Source organism: Helicoverpa zea, chromosome 30 (assembly GCF_022581195.2).
Source record: "Helicoverpa zea isolate HzStark_Cry1AcR chromosome 30, ilHelZeax1.1, whole genome shotgun sequence".
Classification (NCBI taxonomy): Eukaryota; Metazoa; Arthropoda; class Insecta; order Lepidoptera; family Noctuidae; genus Helicoverpa; species Helicoverpa zea.
This window is the reverse complement of record NC_061481.1, coordinates 1,687,407-1,707,419: the sequence shown is the minus strand read 5'-3', so window position 1 is coordinate 1,707,419 and position 20,013 is coordinate 1,687,407. Positions and strand designations below refer to the sequence as shown.

At 38.3% G+C, this 20,013-nt stretch overlaps 1 protein-coding gene across 10 annotated transcripts in view; it reads left to right on the top strand.

Annotated features, from left to right (window-relative positions):
- Nucleotides 1–20,013, top strand: part of LOC124644436 (segmentation protein cap'n'collar-like) — a 176,371-nt gene that overhangs the window by 51,396 nt on the left and 104,962 nt on the right. For 6 of the 10 annotated variants that reach the window (XM_047183783.1, XM_047183781.1, XM_047183782.1 and 3 more), the window contains exon 2: nucleotides 17,393–18,738. The exons of 3 other annotated variants lie outside the window; for them this stretch is intronic. In XM_047183783.1, coding sequence (XP_047039739.1) covers nucleotides 17,650–18,738 — 1,089 coding nt within the window. In that variant the 5' untranslated portion in view covers nucleotides 17,393–17,649. Of the gene's footprint in view, nucleotides 1–14,276; nucleotides 14,331–17,341; nucleotides 18,739–20,013 lie in introns of those variants that run through there. One more of the 10 variants, XM_047183780.1, reaches the window with a different exon arrangement.

Below are 20,013 nucleotides of genomic sequence, written 5' to 3'. Positions count from 1 at the left end.
CTAACGCAGCGGTTCCCGAATTCTTTAGGCTCCGGAACCCTTTTCGTCTCACCATTTTTCGGCGGAACCTTAGCTTAAGAAGTAAACTACAGACGTATATACACTTAGGTACAGCTCGTGGCGCGTGGTAGCGCACCAAATGGTTATATGGTTAGAGACATTTTCATTATACTCGGGCGTAGCATGGCTATCTGCCACACGGGCCAGAAAACAATTTAGCCGCCCTTGACTTTGTGTACTATGTGAATAATTTTCAGTTTAAAGACTGACAAAGTAAACGCAAAAAGAAATAGATTGGGTTTGTACAGGAGCGAGCGAGATTTTTTTAACTAAAAGAAGAAGCTCCAAGCACCCTGTGGCAGCCGGTATCGTGAGCGAAGCGAGCGCGAATTTTTTTTAGTTTAAGTACCTACACAAAATAAACAAAACCACTGTAAATTAATAAGGTCTCAAAAAGTACAATATCCACACAAAAAAGTAAATGCAAATGAATGAGTAGCTAGCGAAGAAAGCGCTATTGGTTTTTCTGAACCAGAGGAATAAAAAATAAACATCAAAGGAATCCTCGACGGAAGAGCGCGAAATTTTTTCGGTGTTGGATACTTGAGCAATTAAACGAACATAAAAGGATCACACGTAACATGGAGTCGCGAGCGAAGCGAGCGCGAAATTTTCGGATTCGCGGAGGTGCAAAAATTGGAAATAATGTCACACTTTGATTCGTGGTAAAAATAGCCACTAGAAATACTCGTATGCCGTGTCATTTCACGTCCTGTCAAATGTATGAAAACGTATAATCCTGGCGATGAAATAAGCCCAAAAAATGCGGTGATTTTTGGCCGACTCGCTACCTACTTTTGCCGATTGCCGAAGACCTGGAGGTATTAAGTTTATCTACAATTTGTAAAAAATGGAATTAAATTATCTGCTGCCGTGGCCTTCCCCCGCCACTTGTCGCGAACTCGTACTTACACTCTCGAGTGGTACCCACCTACATGGTGCCTAAATGGAATTTTGGAATGCAATATTTAAAACAATTTAATTGAAAATTAACAATAATTAAATATTGTCAAAAGTGAAACGATTTACCATTTGGAAATCTTCCACGGAACCCCTGAGGGCTTGTCACGGAACCACAGGGTTCCGCGGAACCCCATTTGGGAACAGCTGCACTAACGCACCATAGACAAGTTGTCGTAGCATTGATACTCCTTACACGGGTACTCGGTGTCCTCAGTCGCGGCATTTGGCACGAGGTTGTCGCTGAGTGCACCCATATGTTTTATAAATATATTTAACCCTCGGTTTGTTGTTAGTTTTCATAGGAAATTGTAGCGAAAATAACATTAGGAGTTTGTTAACTTGTATGGCGTAACATCTGCAAAGCCTTTTCCCAACTATGTTGGGGTCGGCTTCTAGTGTCATCGGATGTAGCTGAGTACTAGTGCCTCCTTACCTAAATTATGTTCTCAATCCAGTTACCCGGCCAACCCAATACCTTGGTAAGAATGGTGGACAGGCTTTCTGGCTTTTAACTACCCGTAACGACTGCCAAAGATATTCAAATGACAGCCGGGACCTACCAATTTAACGTACCTCGTCATGACAAGATGGTCACCTAACCACGGATTTAAAGTTAGGTATGACGCACTGTTCACTTAGCCACGTGTTCCTCCCGATTCACACCATAAGATGCCAAAAAATATCTGCATTTTAACCTGTTTTTCTCAAAGCAAATCCAAACTGTACTATAAAACTAACAAGTAAAACAAATAGACAGTTTAAATGTTAAACAATTTCGCCCGGACATATTCACCTTCTAAGAACCTTACTACGATGTTGGTATACCAGCTTATGTTGGAACCAATGTTGGCCCCAACGGTTTGGCCAACACGTGAAACATGAATTCTATTGGATAGTTGACTAGGTGAAAATTAAATCCTTTATTATACCTATCCATTTGGCTTCTCGAAATAATTTCTTTATAACCAAAATGAGTACTTACAGCCAGATGTGAACAATCTGTGACAAATACGCATATCATACAAATTGCATAGAAAGTTACCGTTTTTGACAATTCAACAAAAGTATTGAATTTGACTCGTTGTCAACTACCGTATTGTTTATTTTTCGCAGGTCTACTCTCTTTAAATAATGCGCATGAGTTTTCGCAAACCGTTGACTTTAGACCGGAAAAAATATTTTTTCGAATTTCTTTAAAAAAAAATCTTTATAAGCATCCTTATTAAGAACTTCCTCCTTTTTGGGAGGTCGGTTAAAAAATTAACCATCATGTTATAAGACCATATTTCTACGACCTTCCTCAAGTAATAAATAAAATAAAACAGGAAATCTGAAAGTTGGCTGTTTACCAAATGTGCTTTCTTGGTAGCTTTTCCACGAAACTATTTCATAAGACTATTGCCAGCTTTAGCTTATTATCAAATAGATGCTCAGTTCCTTGAAAAAGTAACGAATCGTTTTGTTTACGGATGGTTATTGGTAGGTAAAAGGGTCAAAACGGGATCCTATTAAGACTGTGGTCCATCTGTGTATTACCTGGCTGTATCTCATTAACCGTGATAGTGAGACATTTGAAATTTTCACAGATGATGTAATTTTGTTACCGCTTAACAAGAAATAAAATACCAAAATCAAAAGTCATTTATTCAAATTAGGCTGCAAAACAGAATTTGAACGTCAGGAACTAACATAAGACAGCCCCCAAAAAGCCCACCCTTCACCACTTCCTATATGTTTTTGCTGGGAAGAAGTGGTGGAACAAACTCCCCAGCAACCATTATGCAATCCATAGCAAAACCTCATTTTGCCAAATCTGGATATACACTTAATCCACTTATACTTAGTGCCCTTGCGAAAATTAGAAAGTTCGCCATTATAGTAGAAAGCGTTACGCATAATCGTAGACCCATAGAGAATTGTGAAAGTATTACGCACACGTCAAATTTTGGCGCCATTTTTGCTGTCACTGTCAAATAATACGTCTTTGTATATTTTCTTCTTTGCATGTGGATGTTGGAATATATACAAGCAAGGCCCATGGTTTTCGCTCGTAGCATGAGAGAATTGCTTCCCGCACGTGGATAAAAGTTGCCTAGCAGCCAGGGTTATTGGGCATGAAGAGGTTAGATAGGCAGTCGCTCCTTGTGGCACACTGGTACTCAGCTGCATCCGGTTAGACTGGAAGCCGACCCCAACATAGTTGGGAAAAGGCTAGGCAGATGATGATAAGGAACAGACATCCATATATCCAAAATTTCACTTTTATAACATTAGTGGAATTAAACTTACATTTTCTAATTGTTATTTATTGAAGACAGTGACTTAAAATGCATTCGAATTGGTTTCGATGCAAATTGACAGCTATTTATAAGAATGCGATAACCCCATTTAACCAACGTTCGAATATCAAGCAACTACATAATTGTAAATCCATATGCTGTCATTTGAACATCTTTGACACCAACATCTGTGTTTTGGAGGGCACGTTAAACTGTAGGTCCCGGCTGTCATTTGAACATCTTTGGCAGTCGTTACGGGTAGTCAGAAGCCAGGAAGTATTACAACCAGTCTTACCAAGGCGTATTGGGTTGCCCGGGTAACTGTGTTGAGGAGGCCAGATAGGCAGTCGCTCCATGTGGCACACTGGTAGTCAGCTGCATCTGGTTAGACTGGAAGCCGACCCTATACCTATCTTATATGTTCTTGTCTTTATCTGGGTGCACGAAGTAGTGCCCATAACAAGTAAACAAATGATAATAGATTCAAGAACCACGCAAGGAGTTCTTAATATTCAATAAAATCACGTGAAAAGAAAAACCAGTTTACAAATCACAGCTAGCTAATATTTATTCGTCTTTCGGCTAGGCGTGTAACCTTGAACTCTTTGGCGGTCGAAGGCGAAAAAAAACAGCGCAGTGACGTAAAATTTGGCGGGAATTGTGACTTTTCCGCGATGATTTTCTACGCTTGGTTGAACGTAGTTTTTGGATAGGCTGTTGTTGAAACTAAGATGGCTGAAGTACTTGATATTATGTATTTAATTTGGGAAAAAGGCTGAATTATTTGATATTGTGTATTTAATTTGAGGGAAAATCTTGCGTTGGTAGCCGAAATTGATGGTGGTTTTACATATTTTTGGACTTTGTTCTGAGCAAAGTTCATGTTAGGAATTAATTAGGATTCCTATTAAATATACTTAAAGTATTTTCTCTTTTCGGCTAAACTTTTAGATAAACTTAGCTACGATTTTCGTAAACAAAACGCACCAATGAATTATGTTTGCAAAAGAAATCAAGTCTTCCAAAAATACCGAAGTTCGGTTTCACTGTTTATACCAGTAAATTGTCAGTTAGTTGTCCAATAGTTAATGCTATCTCCCAAATAATGCTGCATATAATTTCTGCCAGATATAGCTATCCGAAACCTGTGAAACCAAGTTATGATTTATCTGTCGAATAAGTTCCTGATAGGCTATCAGATACTTTAACAGTAACCAGTGAAACTGGCCATGAATCTTCCTTTCTTTGACATACTAAGTCATTTTGACAGTTCCATTGGCGCGGAAAAACCAGGATAAACTATTTCAAGTGACATTGACAGTTATGACAGCCATAGAGGTAATCTATAATATCTGAGATATTATAGAAAGAAGAAAGAAAGAAAATACATTTAATTACGTAATTGAGGACGCATACATAAGTACCTACATAAACAATCAATATAATAAATAAAACAAAAAAGGGCTAAAATAGAAAGAAAACAAACATGAGGGGGTAGTATGCGTCACAACCACGCAATACGGCCCTCGCTCAGCATGATGCTGCGACCCCGTGCGAGACAAAGTCCCAGCGCTGATTTTCAGCGACAGCCGAAACTAACGTTATGGCGTCCAACGGGTGATTATGCGAATATGTGTTAAATAAATTGTGTTTAAATATATATTAAATAAATAGTGTTTCTTTGAAGAATATAATAGAATATAATTAGTTTACTCCATATGATCAAAATACATGTGGTCGCGCCATTAATTATCTATGCCTGTAAACCATAGAGGTCAGTGCTGTAACTTAAACATCTGTCAAAAACTATTTCAGCTACTGAAAATTCTCTATTTATATAATTATCTTATAATATTATTTATCTATTGCTTCCTCAGAATTTACGAGGTTAATTACTCATTCCCCTTAATAATCTTGTTTTAATGTATTTCCAGTTTAATCTGGTTATTTCAATGTTCTTTGTTTGTTTTCATGTCGCTGACTAAGAACACCATGTCGTTATTACATTAATGTCGACTTGTTTCATTGAAATGGTCGTGTGTGTCAATCGTTTCAACTGACTTCCCAAAAAGGAGGAGGTTCTCAATTCGTCGGGATCTTTGTATCTTTCCTTATGGTCCACCAAAATACCGCTATGTCGCGAACGAGTCCACAGCTAGCATGAGTTCACGCACGGCGGTTGCAGTTTTGCGGACATTTTTTCATATTTTAGAAATATTCGCATGAAAGTCACTGTTTGCTACATACTGCCTGTCAGACTTTTGCTGTCTCAAACCCACCATGTTTCTTCAGGAGCCCTTTGTGTGCGTTAATGCAATGCATATTGTTTGTGTAAGCTCGGAAGTTCAGTAATGGTCGCCGCCGAGTCATACAAAGACAAAACGCCTAAATAATCCTGCAACTTATCAAAATTTAGGACCTAATATGGAACAGCTGAGCATCAAATACATCGTTTACAATGTTCGATGACCTTATGACGTCATAACATTTGCAATCAAGCAGCTTAGTCTCGTTTGTTCTTAATCAAATGATGATGTCATTCGGTGCAATTGTAAGCGCAGACGCAATAAAAATGCGATTCGATTCGATTTTTTTGATAAACCTAATACCTAATACTTACATATTATACAGGTGAAGAGCACGTTTGCTTTTGGAGGCTCTAATTTTCGAGTTACGGGTCTTATTTTGAAAAAATACTTTCAATATTACATAGCCCATTTATTGAGGCCCGTAGGCTTCTTCGATATAGGCTATTAAGTGTGACAACTATTCCGTTCATCCGTACAAAAAGTAGCCTAAAGGTTTCTTTGTTAAATAGGCTATCTAACACTGAAAGTGATTTTCAAATCGACCCAGTACTTCCTGAGATTAGACCACCGTTCAAGCAAAATAACAGACTCTTCTGCCTATTAATATTAGTATAGACTAGCTTCTGCCCGCGACTTCGTACGCGGATCCTGTCCCTTATGCCAGCGACTATGGGGTCAGCAAAATCAAAGATCTGAATAGTCGCAATAGACGTGACCATAGGGATAAAAGTAGTGATTCTAATTAGTCCGCATTTAAGTTGTGTGTGGCAAAAATATTACACGTATTATAACGTAAAAAAACATTAAATAGATGACAAAGTCGTGGTGACTTAGTGGAATTCGTGGTTTAGTGGGTAGAGAACCAATCTCTCAAGTATGAGCGTGCGTCTTTGATTCCAGGGGCCCGATTCTCCTAAGTTAATAATGTCAAAATCGAATAGTAATCGAATCGCAATACGCTCGTAATAGCAGTTTTAACCATATCGGGCATTCTGCTACTAATAAAAGACCAATCGTATTCGATTGACATTTGATTGGTGTGCGATTGGTATGCTATTTTGGTAATTTTGGTCTATACGGTAGTTTGCCGTGCAATCATTTTGCAATCGTAAAACATTTGCAGACAAAATGATTCATTATTGAATGACAGAAAAGAATAAAAACGTTTATTTCAAAGAAAAAATAGCGGAATGCCACATACGCTTCAATAGTAATCGAGTCGGGATTGGATCTCAGTCGAATCGAGTCGAACGTCAATCGAAGGTCGCTTAAGTAAAATTAGGAGAATCGGGCCCCAGGTCTGGCAAGTGCCTGCCAATGCAACTTTTCTAAGTTCGTATGTACTTTCTACGTATATTTTGGATACCAATGACCGTTATTTGGAGGGGATGTTAAACTGTAGGTTCCGACTGTCATTGAACATTCTTGGCAGTCGTTATGGGTAGTCAGAAGCCAGTAAGTCTTACCAAGGGGTGTTGGGTTGAGCGGGTAACCGGGTTGTGGAGGTCAGATAGGCCCAAAATTTTCTCTAAATAAATACAAAGGAGAAAGACAAGACTACTACAAATAAACGCAGATGCGCTGAATTCGCCCGCGTTGCGCGCGCGCATGTCCTTGACCCACAAGCACGTGTCCACTAGTTGACAAGACGCATTTAGTTCTACCTACATTATATAGTACTAGTATAGAGATTTTATGTAAGGACTGATTCATAGATAAGGTAACAAGATCTATGGTGCATTAGATAGATAAAGTATAATTATATATTGATTAGGCACGTAGGTAAAATTGGAAGCCGACCCCAACATATGTAGTTGAGAAAAATGCTCGGAGGATGAGGATGACTTAGGTAAAATTGCCCGGGTAACTGGGTTGAGGAGTTCAGATAGGCAGTCGCTCCTTGTGGCACACTGGTACTCAGCTGCAAGCGGTTAGACTGGAAGCCGACTCCAACATAGTTGGGAAAAGGCTAGGCAGATGCAGGGATACAGTATAATTAGCCAGCGGATTTCCCGCGGTTTTACTCACGTTCCGTGGGAACTACTGCTCGTACCGGGATAAAATATAGCCTATGTTACTCGGGAAGAGTGAAGAGTGAATTTTTCAATCGGATCTGTAGTTTCGAAGCCTTTTACAAGCAAACAAAAAATATTTCCTCTTTATTATATTTAGTATAGATAGATGCAAGGATTATGACTGATCTATTTACTACTATTGAAGGTAAACTTATAATTGTCGTAGAACAATAGAAAACAAACTTGTTTATCTTACATTTTCCGCATTGAAGAGTCTTTGTTTTAACTTTTAGTAGGTAATTTTTTATTCTTAGATTATACGTATATTTTGACAGTTGTACAGTGGCTAACTGCAGTTTCTATAACCGATCTATCTATCTAGAGTTGTTTTGCGATTAGAGATTGAAAGGCAATTTATATGATAAAGCTTATGACCGAAATAAACCGAGAGTTACTTGCAGAGAACTGTTGAATGAAATGGGAGTCAACATATAGATTAATTTTAATACGAAAGCAATGAAAATTGAAAAAAAAAAGTCGTGGTGGCCTAGTGGGCAAAGAACCAACCTCTCGAGTGTGAGGGCGCGGGTTCGAATCCAGGTCAGGCAAGTACCAATGCAACTTTTCTAAGTTTGTATGTACTTTCTAAGTATATCTTATACACCAATGGCTGATAAAAAGGTGAAGGAAAACATCTTGAGGAAACCTGGACTATATAGTCTGAAATCACCAACCCGCATTGAGCAAGCGTGGTGATTAATGCTCAATCCTTCTCCCTGTGAGAGGAGGCCTGTGCCCAGCAGTGGGACGATAAAAAGGCTGTAACTGTAATGAAAATTGGCCCAAAATGCGAGCAAAAATACGATAAACATCTACTCAGAACTAAATATGTGTGTTTACCGCGAAAACAGCATAGAATCACCAACTTGCCTTGACCTTCCTTTCCATTTTAATATTATTCATAAATCCTTCATGAAACACTGAAAAACAAAATGACTAGCGGAGGTGCCATAACGGAAAGTCTCCTAAGAAAGTCATCATCATCATCCACCGAGCCTTTTCCCAACTATGTTGGGGTCGGCTTCCAGTCTAACCGAATGCAGCTGAGTACCAGTGTGCCACAAGGAGCGACTGCCTATCTGACCTCCTCAACCCAGTTACCCGGGCAACCCAATACCCCTTGGGAAGTATAGTAAAATCTTCTAAGAAAGTAGCGCGACAACATGCGGGTGTTCGGGGGACGAGGAATGTTACTGTCTCCGTCTTTTTTATGGAAGATCACCAAATAACCTCACCCACTATGGGTTAGCAGCGTGAGGGGTGTCAAACTCTTACTGACTAAAACCCACCATGTTCCTTCTTAAGCCCTTTATGTGCCAGCGCCGCGGTAACTCGCGCGAACAATTCTGCAGCTCCGGCAGGCCTTGGCCCACTGTCTCCGCCCTTATACGCTTTTTTTAGACCTGACAATTTTTTGTAACACCAAAAATCGTTGACAGATATCTCAAAGAACCCAAACGCCTCGTTAGAACTCTTTTCTGGTCGTTTTGGTCATGCCCACCGTATGTATTTGACCTAGAAGGCGTCTGACCTACCTGCACCATAGCATCTCTCCGCTTTTCCTTACTCCGTGTTCATGATACACTGGTCCAAGTTTGGATCCTCGCCACGACGGGGAAATGGCCTTTCTGTCATTTCAATGACGTTTGGAACAAAAGCAGGTTGTGCGAGTTCAGGCGAAGAGTGGCTAAATAACTGGAAACGCCGTGAGCACAAATTTCTATGAGAAAGTACGTCTATGATAGTTTAAAAAACAGTAGAAAATTACACTATTAAGCATAAATGCTCGTAAAAGTCATTACAATACTTTTTTAAGAAACACAACTATGATGTGATGTTTCATCAGGAAGTTCCAGTTCATATCTTCCGGCTCCATCATCAGATCAGTTCGACAGTACCATATTATTGTATTGTCATTAGAACTACTTGCAGTTACCAATTTTCGTGACGCTCAATTAGTTACCTTAGATTCCATTACATAGTTTGACGTATACCTAAAAAACGTGTTAAAAATTTATGTACAGGGTATAGTGATAGCTCACTTGACAAACTCACAGCAAAATTGACAAACACCATGTGTATGAGAATAACATGCTGTCTCGTATCCTTAACAGAGAGAGATACGGCAATTCCGTCTCCGTTTGGCTGAATGATCTAAGAGTTCAATGCATACTTTTTACTCAACTATTTTTGGCGCGTTTTTATATTCTGTGCATGTGATGTTATGATTTCTTTATGGTTTTGCGCGGGGTCAAGTTCAAAACGTCTTGAATAAGTTTTATTTTGGTCTTTTATTTGCGTGTTTTTTTAATGAAACAAATATGATTTGATTATGATCTTACCAGCTGTTCCTTGCGGTTCCAACCGCGTCCGAAGGGAGCTATTTCCCTTGCGCGGATTAAATGTACCCAACGTCCTTTTCAGGCTCTCAGCTCTAGCTAGACTGTCGGTTTACAAAATGTATTTAAAATTGGCTCACTGGTTTTAGCGCAGAAGAAGAAACTAACGAACCGATTTGAAAAATTCTTTATTATTCTTTATTGCACACATAAATACAGAGAGACACACTGAATACAGAGAGATAATGTACAATGGCGAGCTTAACCCAGTGTTGGGTTCTCTTCCAGCCAACCTTAGAGTGAAAGAGTGATTTGATGGGGTAGGGCAAATGTGCAACTTTCACTGTTGGAAAGCGTCACTACTACCCAGATAACATGCTATATTATACAGGAATGAATTTTATCCAGTGCGCAAAGGACAATGCTATTCTTTGTATGGAAGTTGGGCTCAAGAGTTGCCCACAGTAACTGCATAGTGTATTATGTTCCATAGGCGTATAATAGGTCCCAGACCGAAATATTTCGAAATCTATCCCAGGAGTCCTGAGAAAAACTGGTTTGACTCTTATTCAATATTACGAAAAATATGCATACGAACTCTTAACGATTCCACTTTTATTACCTTAATTGAAATGCATTATAATATTAATCGACAAATACGAGGTATTGAACGAGAATTTTTTTTTACCGACTTCAAAAAATGGAGGAGTTTCTCAGTTTGTTTGAATTCTTTTTACGTAAGTACGTGCATAACTCCGTCGTTTACCAACCGATTCAAACAATCATTTTATTGTTTGAAAGGATTTACTTTCCAAATGCTTCCTTTGTTATTCGGTCCAGGGTCCGGTGATAGAAACCTTAAAACAATAGGGAACTCTCGGAAATTGTAAGCACAGAACAAATAAAAACTTGTCATTCGGGAATATGTCTCCGACACCACAAAACAGTGGAGGTAAAGACCTGACCCGACGATGGAGATGACAGTGAGACGGGGGAACTCCTCAACGGTATCTATTTACTACCTCGTGTTCGAACTTATTTTATTCGTCTTGATAAGATTTTTCCATTGCCATTACGGATATTAATTGCATGACGCTACACGAACTTAGAACTGATTTCCAAAACATTTGGATTTCGTATTAACAGTGAAGAAAAGAACCTATTCTAACCATTCCCACTACTGGGCAAATGGCTTGGGCTTTATAAAGTGACTGTTCAAGTTTGACATTAGAACCAGTTTTTCTCGGGACCTCTGGAACCGATTTCCAAAATATTTGGATTTCGTGCTAACAGTGAAGTAAAGACCCTATTCTAACCATTCCCACTACTGGGCAAATGGCTTGGGGTTTATAAAGTGACTGTTCAAGTTTAACATAAGAACCGGTTTTTCTCGGGACCTCTGGGACCGATTTCCAAAATATTTAGATTTCGTGTTAACAGTGAAGTAAAGAACCTATCCTAACCATTCCCACTTCTGGGCACATGGCTCGGGCTTCATAAAGTGACTGTTCAAGTTTAACATTAGAACCGGTTTTTCTCGGGACCTCTAGGACCGATTTCCAAAATATTTGGATTTCGTGTTAACAGTGCAGTAAAGAACCTATTTCGACCACTTTCACTACTGGGCAAATGGCTCAGGCTTTGTTAAGTGACTATCTATGGAGAACATTTGAACCGGTTTTTTTCGGGACCTCTGGGACCGATTTCAAAAATATTTTGATTTCGTGTTCAGAGTGCACTATGGAACCAGCTGGAACTACTCCCACTGCTGGGCATACTTTGAGCCCAGACCCTGGCATTGTCCTTTGTCAACTTATAGTTAAATAAGTTTTATAGATACGTATATTTTTATTTTGTTGTGTTTTAGTACAAAAAAGGATAGTTATTGATATCGAAAGATGTTTATTTTGTAACCGATTGTACGGTCACAGTCGTCGTAGTAGGCACGGCGGCAACGCGAAACCGGTTCACTGACGCGAGCTCTGCTCGCCGCGCGTAAGAATAGTTAATATCCATGTTTTGCTGATTTTAGGGCGGACAAAAGAATGAAATTTTTTTTTTACTGATGATGCAGATATGTTCTGTTAATCATTCTGGACCACCAGTTTTTTTTTGTGCACTGCTTAAAATTCATTCCTGTATTGTAATTGCCGCGGCTAAAATAAAGAACTATGATGTCTTGATTGGCGCGAAGTATAAATGCATGAAAGCGATTATCTATCTTTGTTTCAAGATACACGTGTTCCTGAGTTAGTTACAAATTACTACGCATTTCAATATTGATAGTAATATTACATCGCAGTTACGTTGTTTTGAATCTAAAGATCCACCTTTGGCTGTGTTTCAATTTCCTACTTTTAGTTCTAGACTTGAAGATTGTTTTTATTAACTAAACGCGAAACGTCATTTTAGCTGTTTTCCTGTGATTTCATCCGCGTCCCGTGGAAACTAATGCCCGTACCGGGATAAAATATAGCATACGTTACTCGGGGATAGCCTAGCTGCAAGTCAAGTATTGGTAGTGATTTTTTTTGACCTTGTTTCGGATGGCACGATAAACTGTAGGTCCCAGTTGTCGTTACGGGCAGTCAGAAGCCAGTAAGTTTGACAACCAGTCTTACATAGGGGTATGGTTTATCTCGGGTAACTGGGTTGAGGAGGTCAGATCAGCAGTCGCTTGTAAAACACTGGTACTCAGCTGCATCCTGTGAGACTGGAAGCCGACCCCAACATACTTGGGAAAAGGCTAGGCAGATGTTGTTTCTTGATAGGTAAACGTCCATAATCGCAACAGCTGGCCGAATGGTTCTAACGCGAGCGATTGATTTCCCAAAATGGCCGCGTCTTGAGTTGACTCACTCTAACCATGTATGAACAAATCCAGTTATATAAACTCAATCACTGTATCTTTGTAGTTATTTTTAACCTTCAGTTATTTAAGGTAGTATGAGTTTAACGCTCCTTGGTATATTTTTAACCGTATGCACCACACATGTAAGAGCAAACATGTTTTTCTTTGCACCCTAAAAGCTCCGAAACTGTAGAACCGATTTGTAAAATTCTTTCACTGTTGGAAAGCTACATTCTTCCCGAGTAAGATCCAAACTAATATTATAAATGCGAAAGTAACTCTGTCTGTCTGTCTGTCTTTCTGTCTGTCTGTCTGTCTTTTCTTCACGCCTAAACTACTGAACCGATTTGTGTGAAATTTGGTACAGACATAGTTTGAAACTTGAGAAAGGACATAGGATAGTTTTTATTACAAAAAAAAAATAAAAATAAAATTATTCCGGACATATAGCGCCATCTATTGGTCAAATCAAAAATCTGCTGGTAGTCACTATTCCACGCGAACGAAGTTGCGGGCAAAAGCTAGTAGGCTATATTTTATCCCGAAGCGGGTAGTAGTTCTCTCGTGACACGGGTGACACCGAACGAAACCGATAGTTAAAAATGACCTCTTAAATAAATTCACGTAAGTAGGTATATTCGTATTTAATGTCAATGTCTTCTAGTCATTATTAGATAACAATTTATAATCTATTGTTTCAAAGGTTTCAGTTTGTAATATAAAATACTCGTATATCTTATCAAAACTAATAATATTCATGATTGGAGCAATGAAGTTGTCAGTATCAATAATAAAACATTCCGACAAATTGACAATCTCTTTTTTTTTAATCGGTTAAAATTTAAGCGTGTTTGTAGATCCCGGCTGTCATTTGAACATCTTTGGCAGTCGTTACGGGTAGTCAGAAGACAGTCTTACTAAGAGGTATTGGGTTGCCCGGGTAACTGGGTTGAAGAGATCAGATGGGCAGTCGCTCCTTGTGGCACACTGGTACTCAGCTGCATGCGGTTAGACTGGAAGCCTACCCCAAAATAGTTGGGAAAAGGCTAGGCAGATAAATGAACCTACTAAATCAAATAAAAATCTAGACTATGGTTTTCTACGCGTAATATTTACCAAAGAGATTCTATGTTTTGAAAAAGGTATACAAACTTTTTGTTCGTGTCTGTAACAAAAGATAACTAAAGAAAACAGACTGAGAGACCATGACATACAAACTTATCATTCTTGCGTGTTAAAAAGATTAGTAAATAAAGGAAACTGACTTTAGGAGACCACCTCATTGTTCAAAGGTAAATTTAACGATTATACACATGAAATTTCAGGGAAAAATAAGATATTAGTCGCCATGATTCACATTGTTGAACGTGCCTGCCAGTGTTCGCCCGAGCGCCGTCGTGAGCGCGCGCTCGTTCCACATTCTATTTTCAAACGTAAACAAAGGAATTGAAAACGTTCGAATTTTCAAGTTATTTAGCGGGAATTTTTTGACGTTTATTTTTTTTCTATTTGGAGTGTTATGTTGGTAGTGCGTTTTGGTATATATTTTATTTAATGGTGGCAGTGTCTTTTTTTTTTGTGAAAAATTTTCATGGTTTTGGTTTGTGATGGAAAATAAGTGTTTTTTCTCGTTGGATTAAGTTAGTTGGTAGAGTATATGTATAACAAGTATTCTATTAACTAGCCGTTTTCACCCGCGTCCCGTGGGAGCTTCTGTCCGTACCGGGATAAAATATAGCCTATGTTACTCGGGAAGTGTAGCTTTCCAACAGTGAAAGAATTTTTCACATTTTGAGTTTATCCATTACAAACAAAAACATGTTTTTCTTCTATTAATTTTAGTATAGATTGTGGCGTAATATCGTTTCAATTGAAAACAATGCCGTGTTTGTTTTGCCAGAGTTTTCTTTCTGCGTATTCTAAATTCAAAACGTCGAATTATGTTGCAAACTTTTTTGTTGTAACCTACAATGTATTTATTCTAAATTTAAAAAATATAATATGAATATGGAGTTAGTTTAGGTATTCGAAGTTCAAAAAATGTTATGTTTTCGAAAATCAAATCGTATATATTCCTTTGTCTTTTCATCTTTTGCTTAACGTTCCACATCTACCCACATCAGAATTCTTTCACAACTTTTATAAAGGCAAGTTCCCATAAGAAGTAAGGACTTGTATTTTATATGAGCCTTATAGAATGAACGTCAAAATTTCCGACCATATGGTCTGGCCTGATATCATCATCATTTTCTGAGCCTTTTCCCAACATGTTGGGGTCGGCGTCCAGTCTAACCGGATGCAGCTGAGTACCAGTGTTTTACAAGGAGCGACTGCCTATCTGATCTCGTCAACCCAGTTACCCGGGCAACTCAATAGCCCTTGGTTAGACTGGTGCAAAATTACAAAAATCATCCCTTGAAAACTGACTTTACATAAGATGCTGTGGTAGGCACTATAAACTAAACGAGTAGTTTTTCGTTTATACCAACTAAAAGTGTGAAAAACCTCATTTTCAAGTAAAAAAAAAAACATATAAAAGAGGTCAGTTACCTCTAAAAACATTATACAAACGGTTTTAACTGTCTTTCGTAATCTTGAAATTAAAACACGCGATAATATATCTTATGTACATAGTAATAAAGTTGATAATGGCCTGTGTGTCAGTTGTAAGGTTAATTTTATTCTTTTAAGAAGTTGAGAATATTATGTATGTGGTAATGCTTATTTTTTAATGGGGTAAGCTGTCTTCAAGGTATCTTCTATACTAATATAATCATTTTTTGTTTGTACTATAAATGCTCCGAAAATACTCAACCGATTTGTAATTCTTTCACTGTTGGGGCGCTACACTCTTCCCGAGTGACATAGGCTATATTTTATCCCGGTACGGGCAGTAGTTCCCACGGGACGCGAGCGAAACAGCTAGTTTTCAAATATTCAGAATAATTTACTGCCATAATCACGTGATTTTGGGCAAAATTCTAAATCGTCTTTACATATTTGTTAACCAAAAAGTCTTTAACCCAACGATTTACATGCTGACATTTGACATCGACGTAACTGTCAAAATTCAAATTACGAATACAATTCGACATTTGAATGTTAAATTTGGAAGCGTCTGTAAACTGAAAGTGTTTTTTTTTTTAATTCCGTTATTGGCTATCTATGGCTAGCTGTAGTTTTGTTTCTAGAAAGTTTTTATTTTAGCAAAGTTGAATTTGTGAACCAATTTTGAATGTTAGAAATTAATGTGATTAAGACAAGATACGTAGATAGATCGAATGCTTAACATGAGAGACGTAGATAGATTGAATGACAAACGGGGGATTTATATAACCTATCTACATATATTCTATCCGTTGATTTGTAATTTCAGAGATTGACTTTCGGCAATAGAATTTGAAATAAAATATTTCTTTTTCCCTTAATTATTCGTTTAATACAAGTATATGAGGTAGATTCTTGACGATACAGACAGCCCATCAACCTACCTCAATCTATTAATGTTCGATTGGTAAAATTTGACAGATTCGGGTAGGTGCGAAGCGTAGTTGCGAGTAGTTGCGAGCGTGTCTATGCTAGCGAACCAACGAGAAAACACATTTTTTTCCCGTAAAAAAATCTATCGTGTACCTAAATGTATAATTTCTACAAATATGGCCCAAGTTCACCGACAACATAAACATCGGTTCTTCTTAAAACAACTGTTTGAAAAGTAGTTCAAAAAATTAAATAACTCGCTTTTTGTAACGTTTCTTATCTAGTCATGTATTGTCATCAGAACTCGGAGCGTGTGCAAAATTTCATCCTAATCGAAGTGGGAACCGGGAAGTGGGTCAAATTAAGATTCCAAGATTTTCTTACATACATAGTTACAAGTGAAGCTAATATAAGCGTGTCAAAATAGTAAACATTTGTTTTAAGAAAACTGACGTTTATATAATTTAATTGTCGATGAACTTGGTTTAACTTGTACAATATTTCACTCGCCACGTGCGTCATTAAAAACAATACATGCTACCAACATGACAAAACTTAAGTATCAACCTTATTTACATAAGCAATTACGACATTTAAAGTTAGAGTACAGAGGTTATTTGCACTGTTAGTTGACTGAATAAAAACTCTACTGCCTAGCCTATACATATAGAGTAAAAGTATCAAAATAGTTTTCGTGTGATAATAGGCGTGACGACAGGGTAAAAAAATAGTGATTCTAATTAGTCCGTCTTTTAGGTTAGCAAAAAATATTGGACACGTAGATTTTATTTTAACTAAACTAAATATTTACTAAGATATAGGGCATTAGACTTGGGGGTGCCTTGTGACGTCGCGTATGTAAAATTTGTACCTACCTAAAAGTGACACAAAATTAATTAGTAGTAAAAATACGTGTTCATTATTTTATGTTTATCTAAAAGACGGACTAATTACTATTTTTCATTCGCCATGTCTATTTTTCTAGTATACCAAAATACACAAAGACTGCTACAGCGAACTGTGATTGTGGTTACAGATAAATTAACATCAGTGATTTGGACAAACCAGTGATACAAATAGAACTTGTCAAAAAACCCAGTGAAAATGTGTTTCCTAAAAATGTCTTCAACACTAACAGACAGTATTGACAAGTGACAGCTGTCAAAATGACGGAAAGGAGAAGGAAGAAGACGAGAAATTTTATTAATAACTTTAGGACTATATAGCGGTTAAATAATTAATTAAATTTCAAAAATATCTGATCTCATCTGTGCTCAATTTTAAGTTACTACAATGATTTCGCTGAAGAAGCTGTATGGAGATGAGTTGCTTCGGCTGGCCTTGGTCCTTAGCCTTCTCAAGGTGGACCCCAATGATTACTTAGAACGGGAGACCCAGCAGATGTTAGCTGGGCTCCACATATCCAACGGATCCGACTGGTCTCTAGAACAAGAAGCAAGAACGCTCATAAGACCAAGATTCGTCCACCCAAAGTCGCTAGACAACATCCTAATTAACTACGAAAGACAATTATTCGAAGAACTAAACTCCCTCGGTCGATATGGTAATTCAGATTTAGAATATAATGACCGGATATGGAACAACAGAGCTCCAATACTTCATACATATTTAGTAAATAATGTAGCTACGGACACAGTAGCGCCCGCGCTCGCTGCGGCGACGGTCGCTGAAAATGCTGACCAGGACTCTGTCTCCGCTGACGAGAATGTAGCTCAAGAAGTCAAAGTTTCCGATGAAGAAGAAGAAACGACTCAGAATGAGGTGCAGGAACACCCAGATGCAATCGTCACTCTATCACCAGGTCATAACAGAACTCAGGAAGACATTTTCGCTGAAATAGCATCACGGTCTTTTGACGTCAACGAGCTACTAGTACACCCTTCAGAAATGCAGATTAAGCAAGAAGAACCGGACTATGAAGTCCGAGTAAAGCAAGAAGAAGATGATGATCTTTACAGCGATAATGCTATAGATTTCATGCCGTATTTCAATCCTAAGAATGAAATGGATTTGGGAGATACCAATTCAGTATTTCAACAAAACATGGCGGATCTCCAAGAGTTTGGGGAGATTGATGAAGCCAAAGAATTGAAGAATGATTTAGAGTACCTGGATGTTAAACAGCAGCAAGAAAACTTGGAGCAATACTTAATGGAGAATACTCCATTAGATTCTGAAGTGTACGAACTAGCTCCGATGTTCGAAGAGGAATTGGTTCTTAATGTGAAGAGAGAACGGGCCAGTACCAGTTTTACAGCTAGTTCGAGTGGTGTCAGTGATATGGAAGCTTCCAGTGATGGAGTGGACGTGAAGATTGAGCCTGATGAAGGCCATCATACTGGGGATGAACTGACTCAGGAGGTAAGTTCTTAATCTCAAGCTTGATCTATTCCGGATTTCAATAACCGATCCATCTTGTTGTCTTTCGATTAGAGATTGATTTTTTTGACATTAGATTCGTACAATTTATGTCAAAGTATCAGAGGATGTCCCTTTCACACAAAGTACATTAGAGAAGGATGGAGTATGTTATGTCACACGATTCGTTTTTACGTCAAACATAGCCTCCAGTTTATTCGTAACTTTTAAGTTTCTTGATCCATATTACTGCAAATTACGTATTGTTTTTAAAATGGACATATTTGAGGTACGCTTTGACTGCATGAAGTCGGTCGCAGCTGCACTACTGGTTTGTATGTTATTACATGAAACCGTTTTGGATCGAAGCGGCAGCAGCACGTGCAGTCGCCCTCAGATATCAATTGTTTTCATGCAGTCCCGGCCCACCCGGGTGTACTTTCTAAGTATATCTTGGACACCAATGGCTGACAAAAAGGTGAAGGAAAACATCTTGAGGAAACCTGGACTATATAGTCTGAAATCACCAACCAGCATTGAGCAAGCGTGGTGATTAATGCTCAATCCTTCTCCGTGTGAGAGGAGGCCGCAGCCCAGCAGTGGGACGATAAAAAGGCTGTAACAGTATCAACAGTCCCGGCACATGCGGTCATATTAAACTAGCTTTAAAACGTACCTTTAAATATTTTTCAAACCATTTCTGTTTATATTTGTGAAGTTTTTAAATCGAATGACATAAATGGCCAATGGACGTCAAAATGACGTCAAAAAGTCATTAGGGTCAAAGTACAGTTGTCACAAAAAAGGTTTCAACTTTGGAAAGCGATATTTTTTTATATGTATATGCGTTGGCTGTCGGCGAAGTTTTTTTTTTATTTTTGGCATTGCGCGTTCTTTTTTCTTATTTTTTATGTGAATTTGAAATGCAAATGTTTGTGTGTTGACTATTTTTCTTTACCAATTTATTTGATAGGCTGCTGTCATTGAACATCTTTGGCAGTCGTTACGGGTAGTCAGAAGCCAGAGTCCAACAACCAGTTTTACCAAGAGGTATTGGGTTGCCGGGGTAACTGGGTTGAGGAGGTAGGATAGGGAGTCGCTCCTTCGGCTCCTTGTGGCACACTGGTACTCAGCTGCATCCGGTTAGACTGGAAGCCGACCCCAAAATAGTTGGGAAAAGGCTCGGGAGATAATAATTCGCATAGCGTAGTTATTTTTGCATTTTAATATTTTCAAGGAAATGTTAGCTTGAAATTATTTTTGTTTTAAAGTATTGGG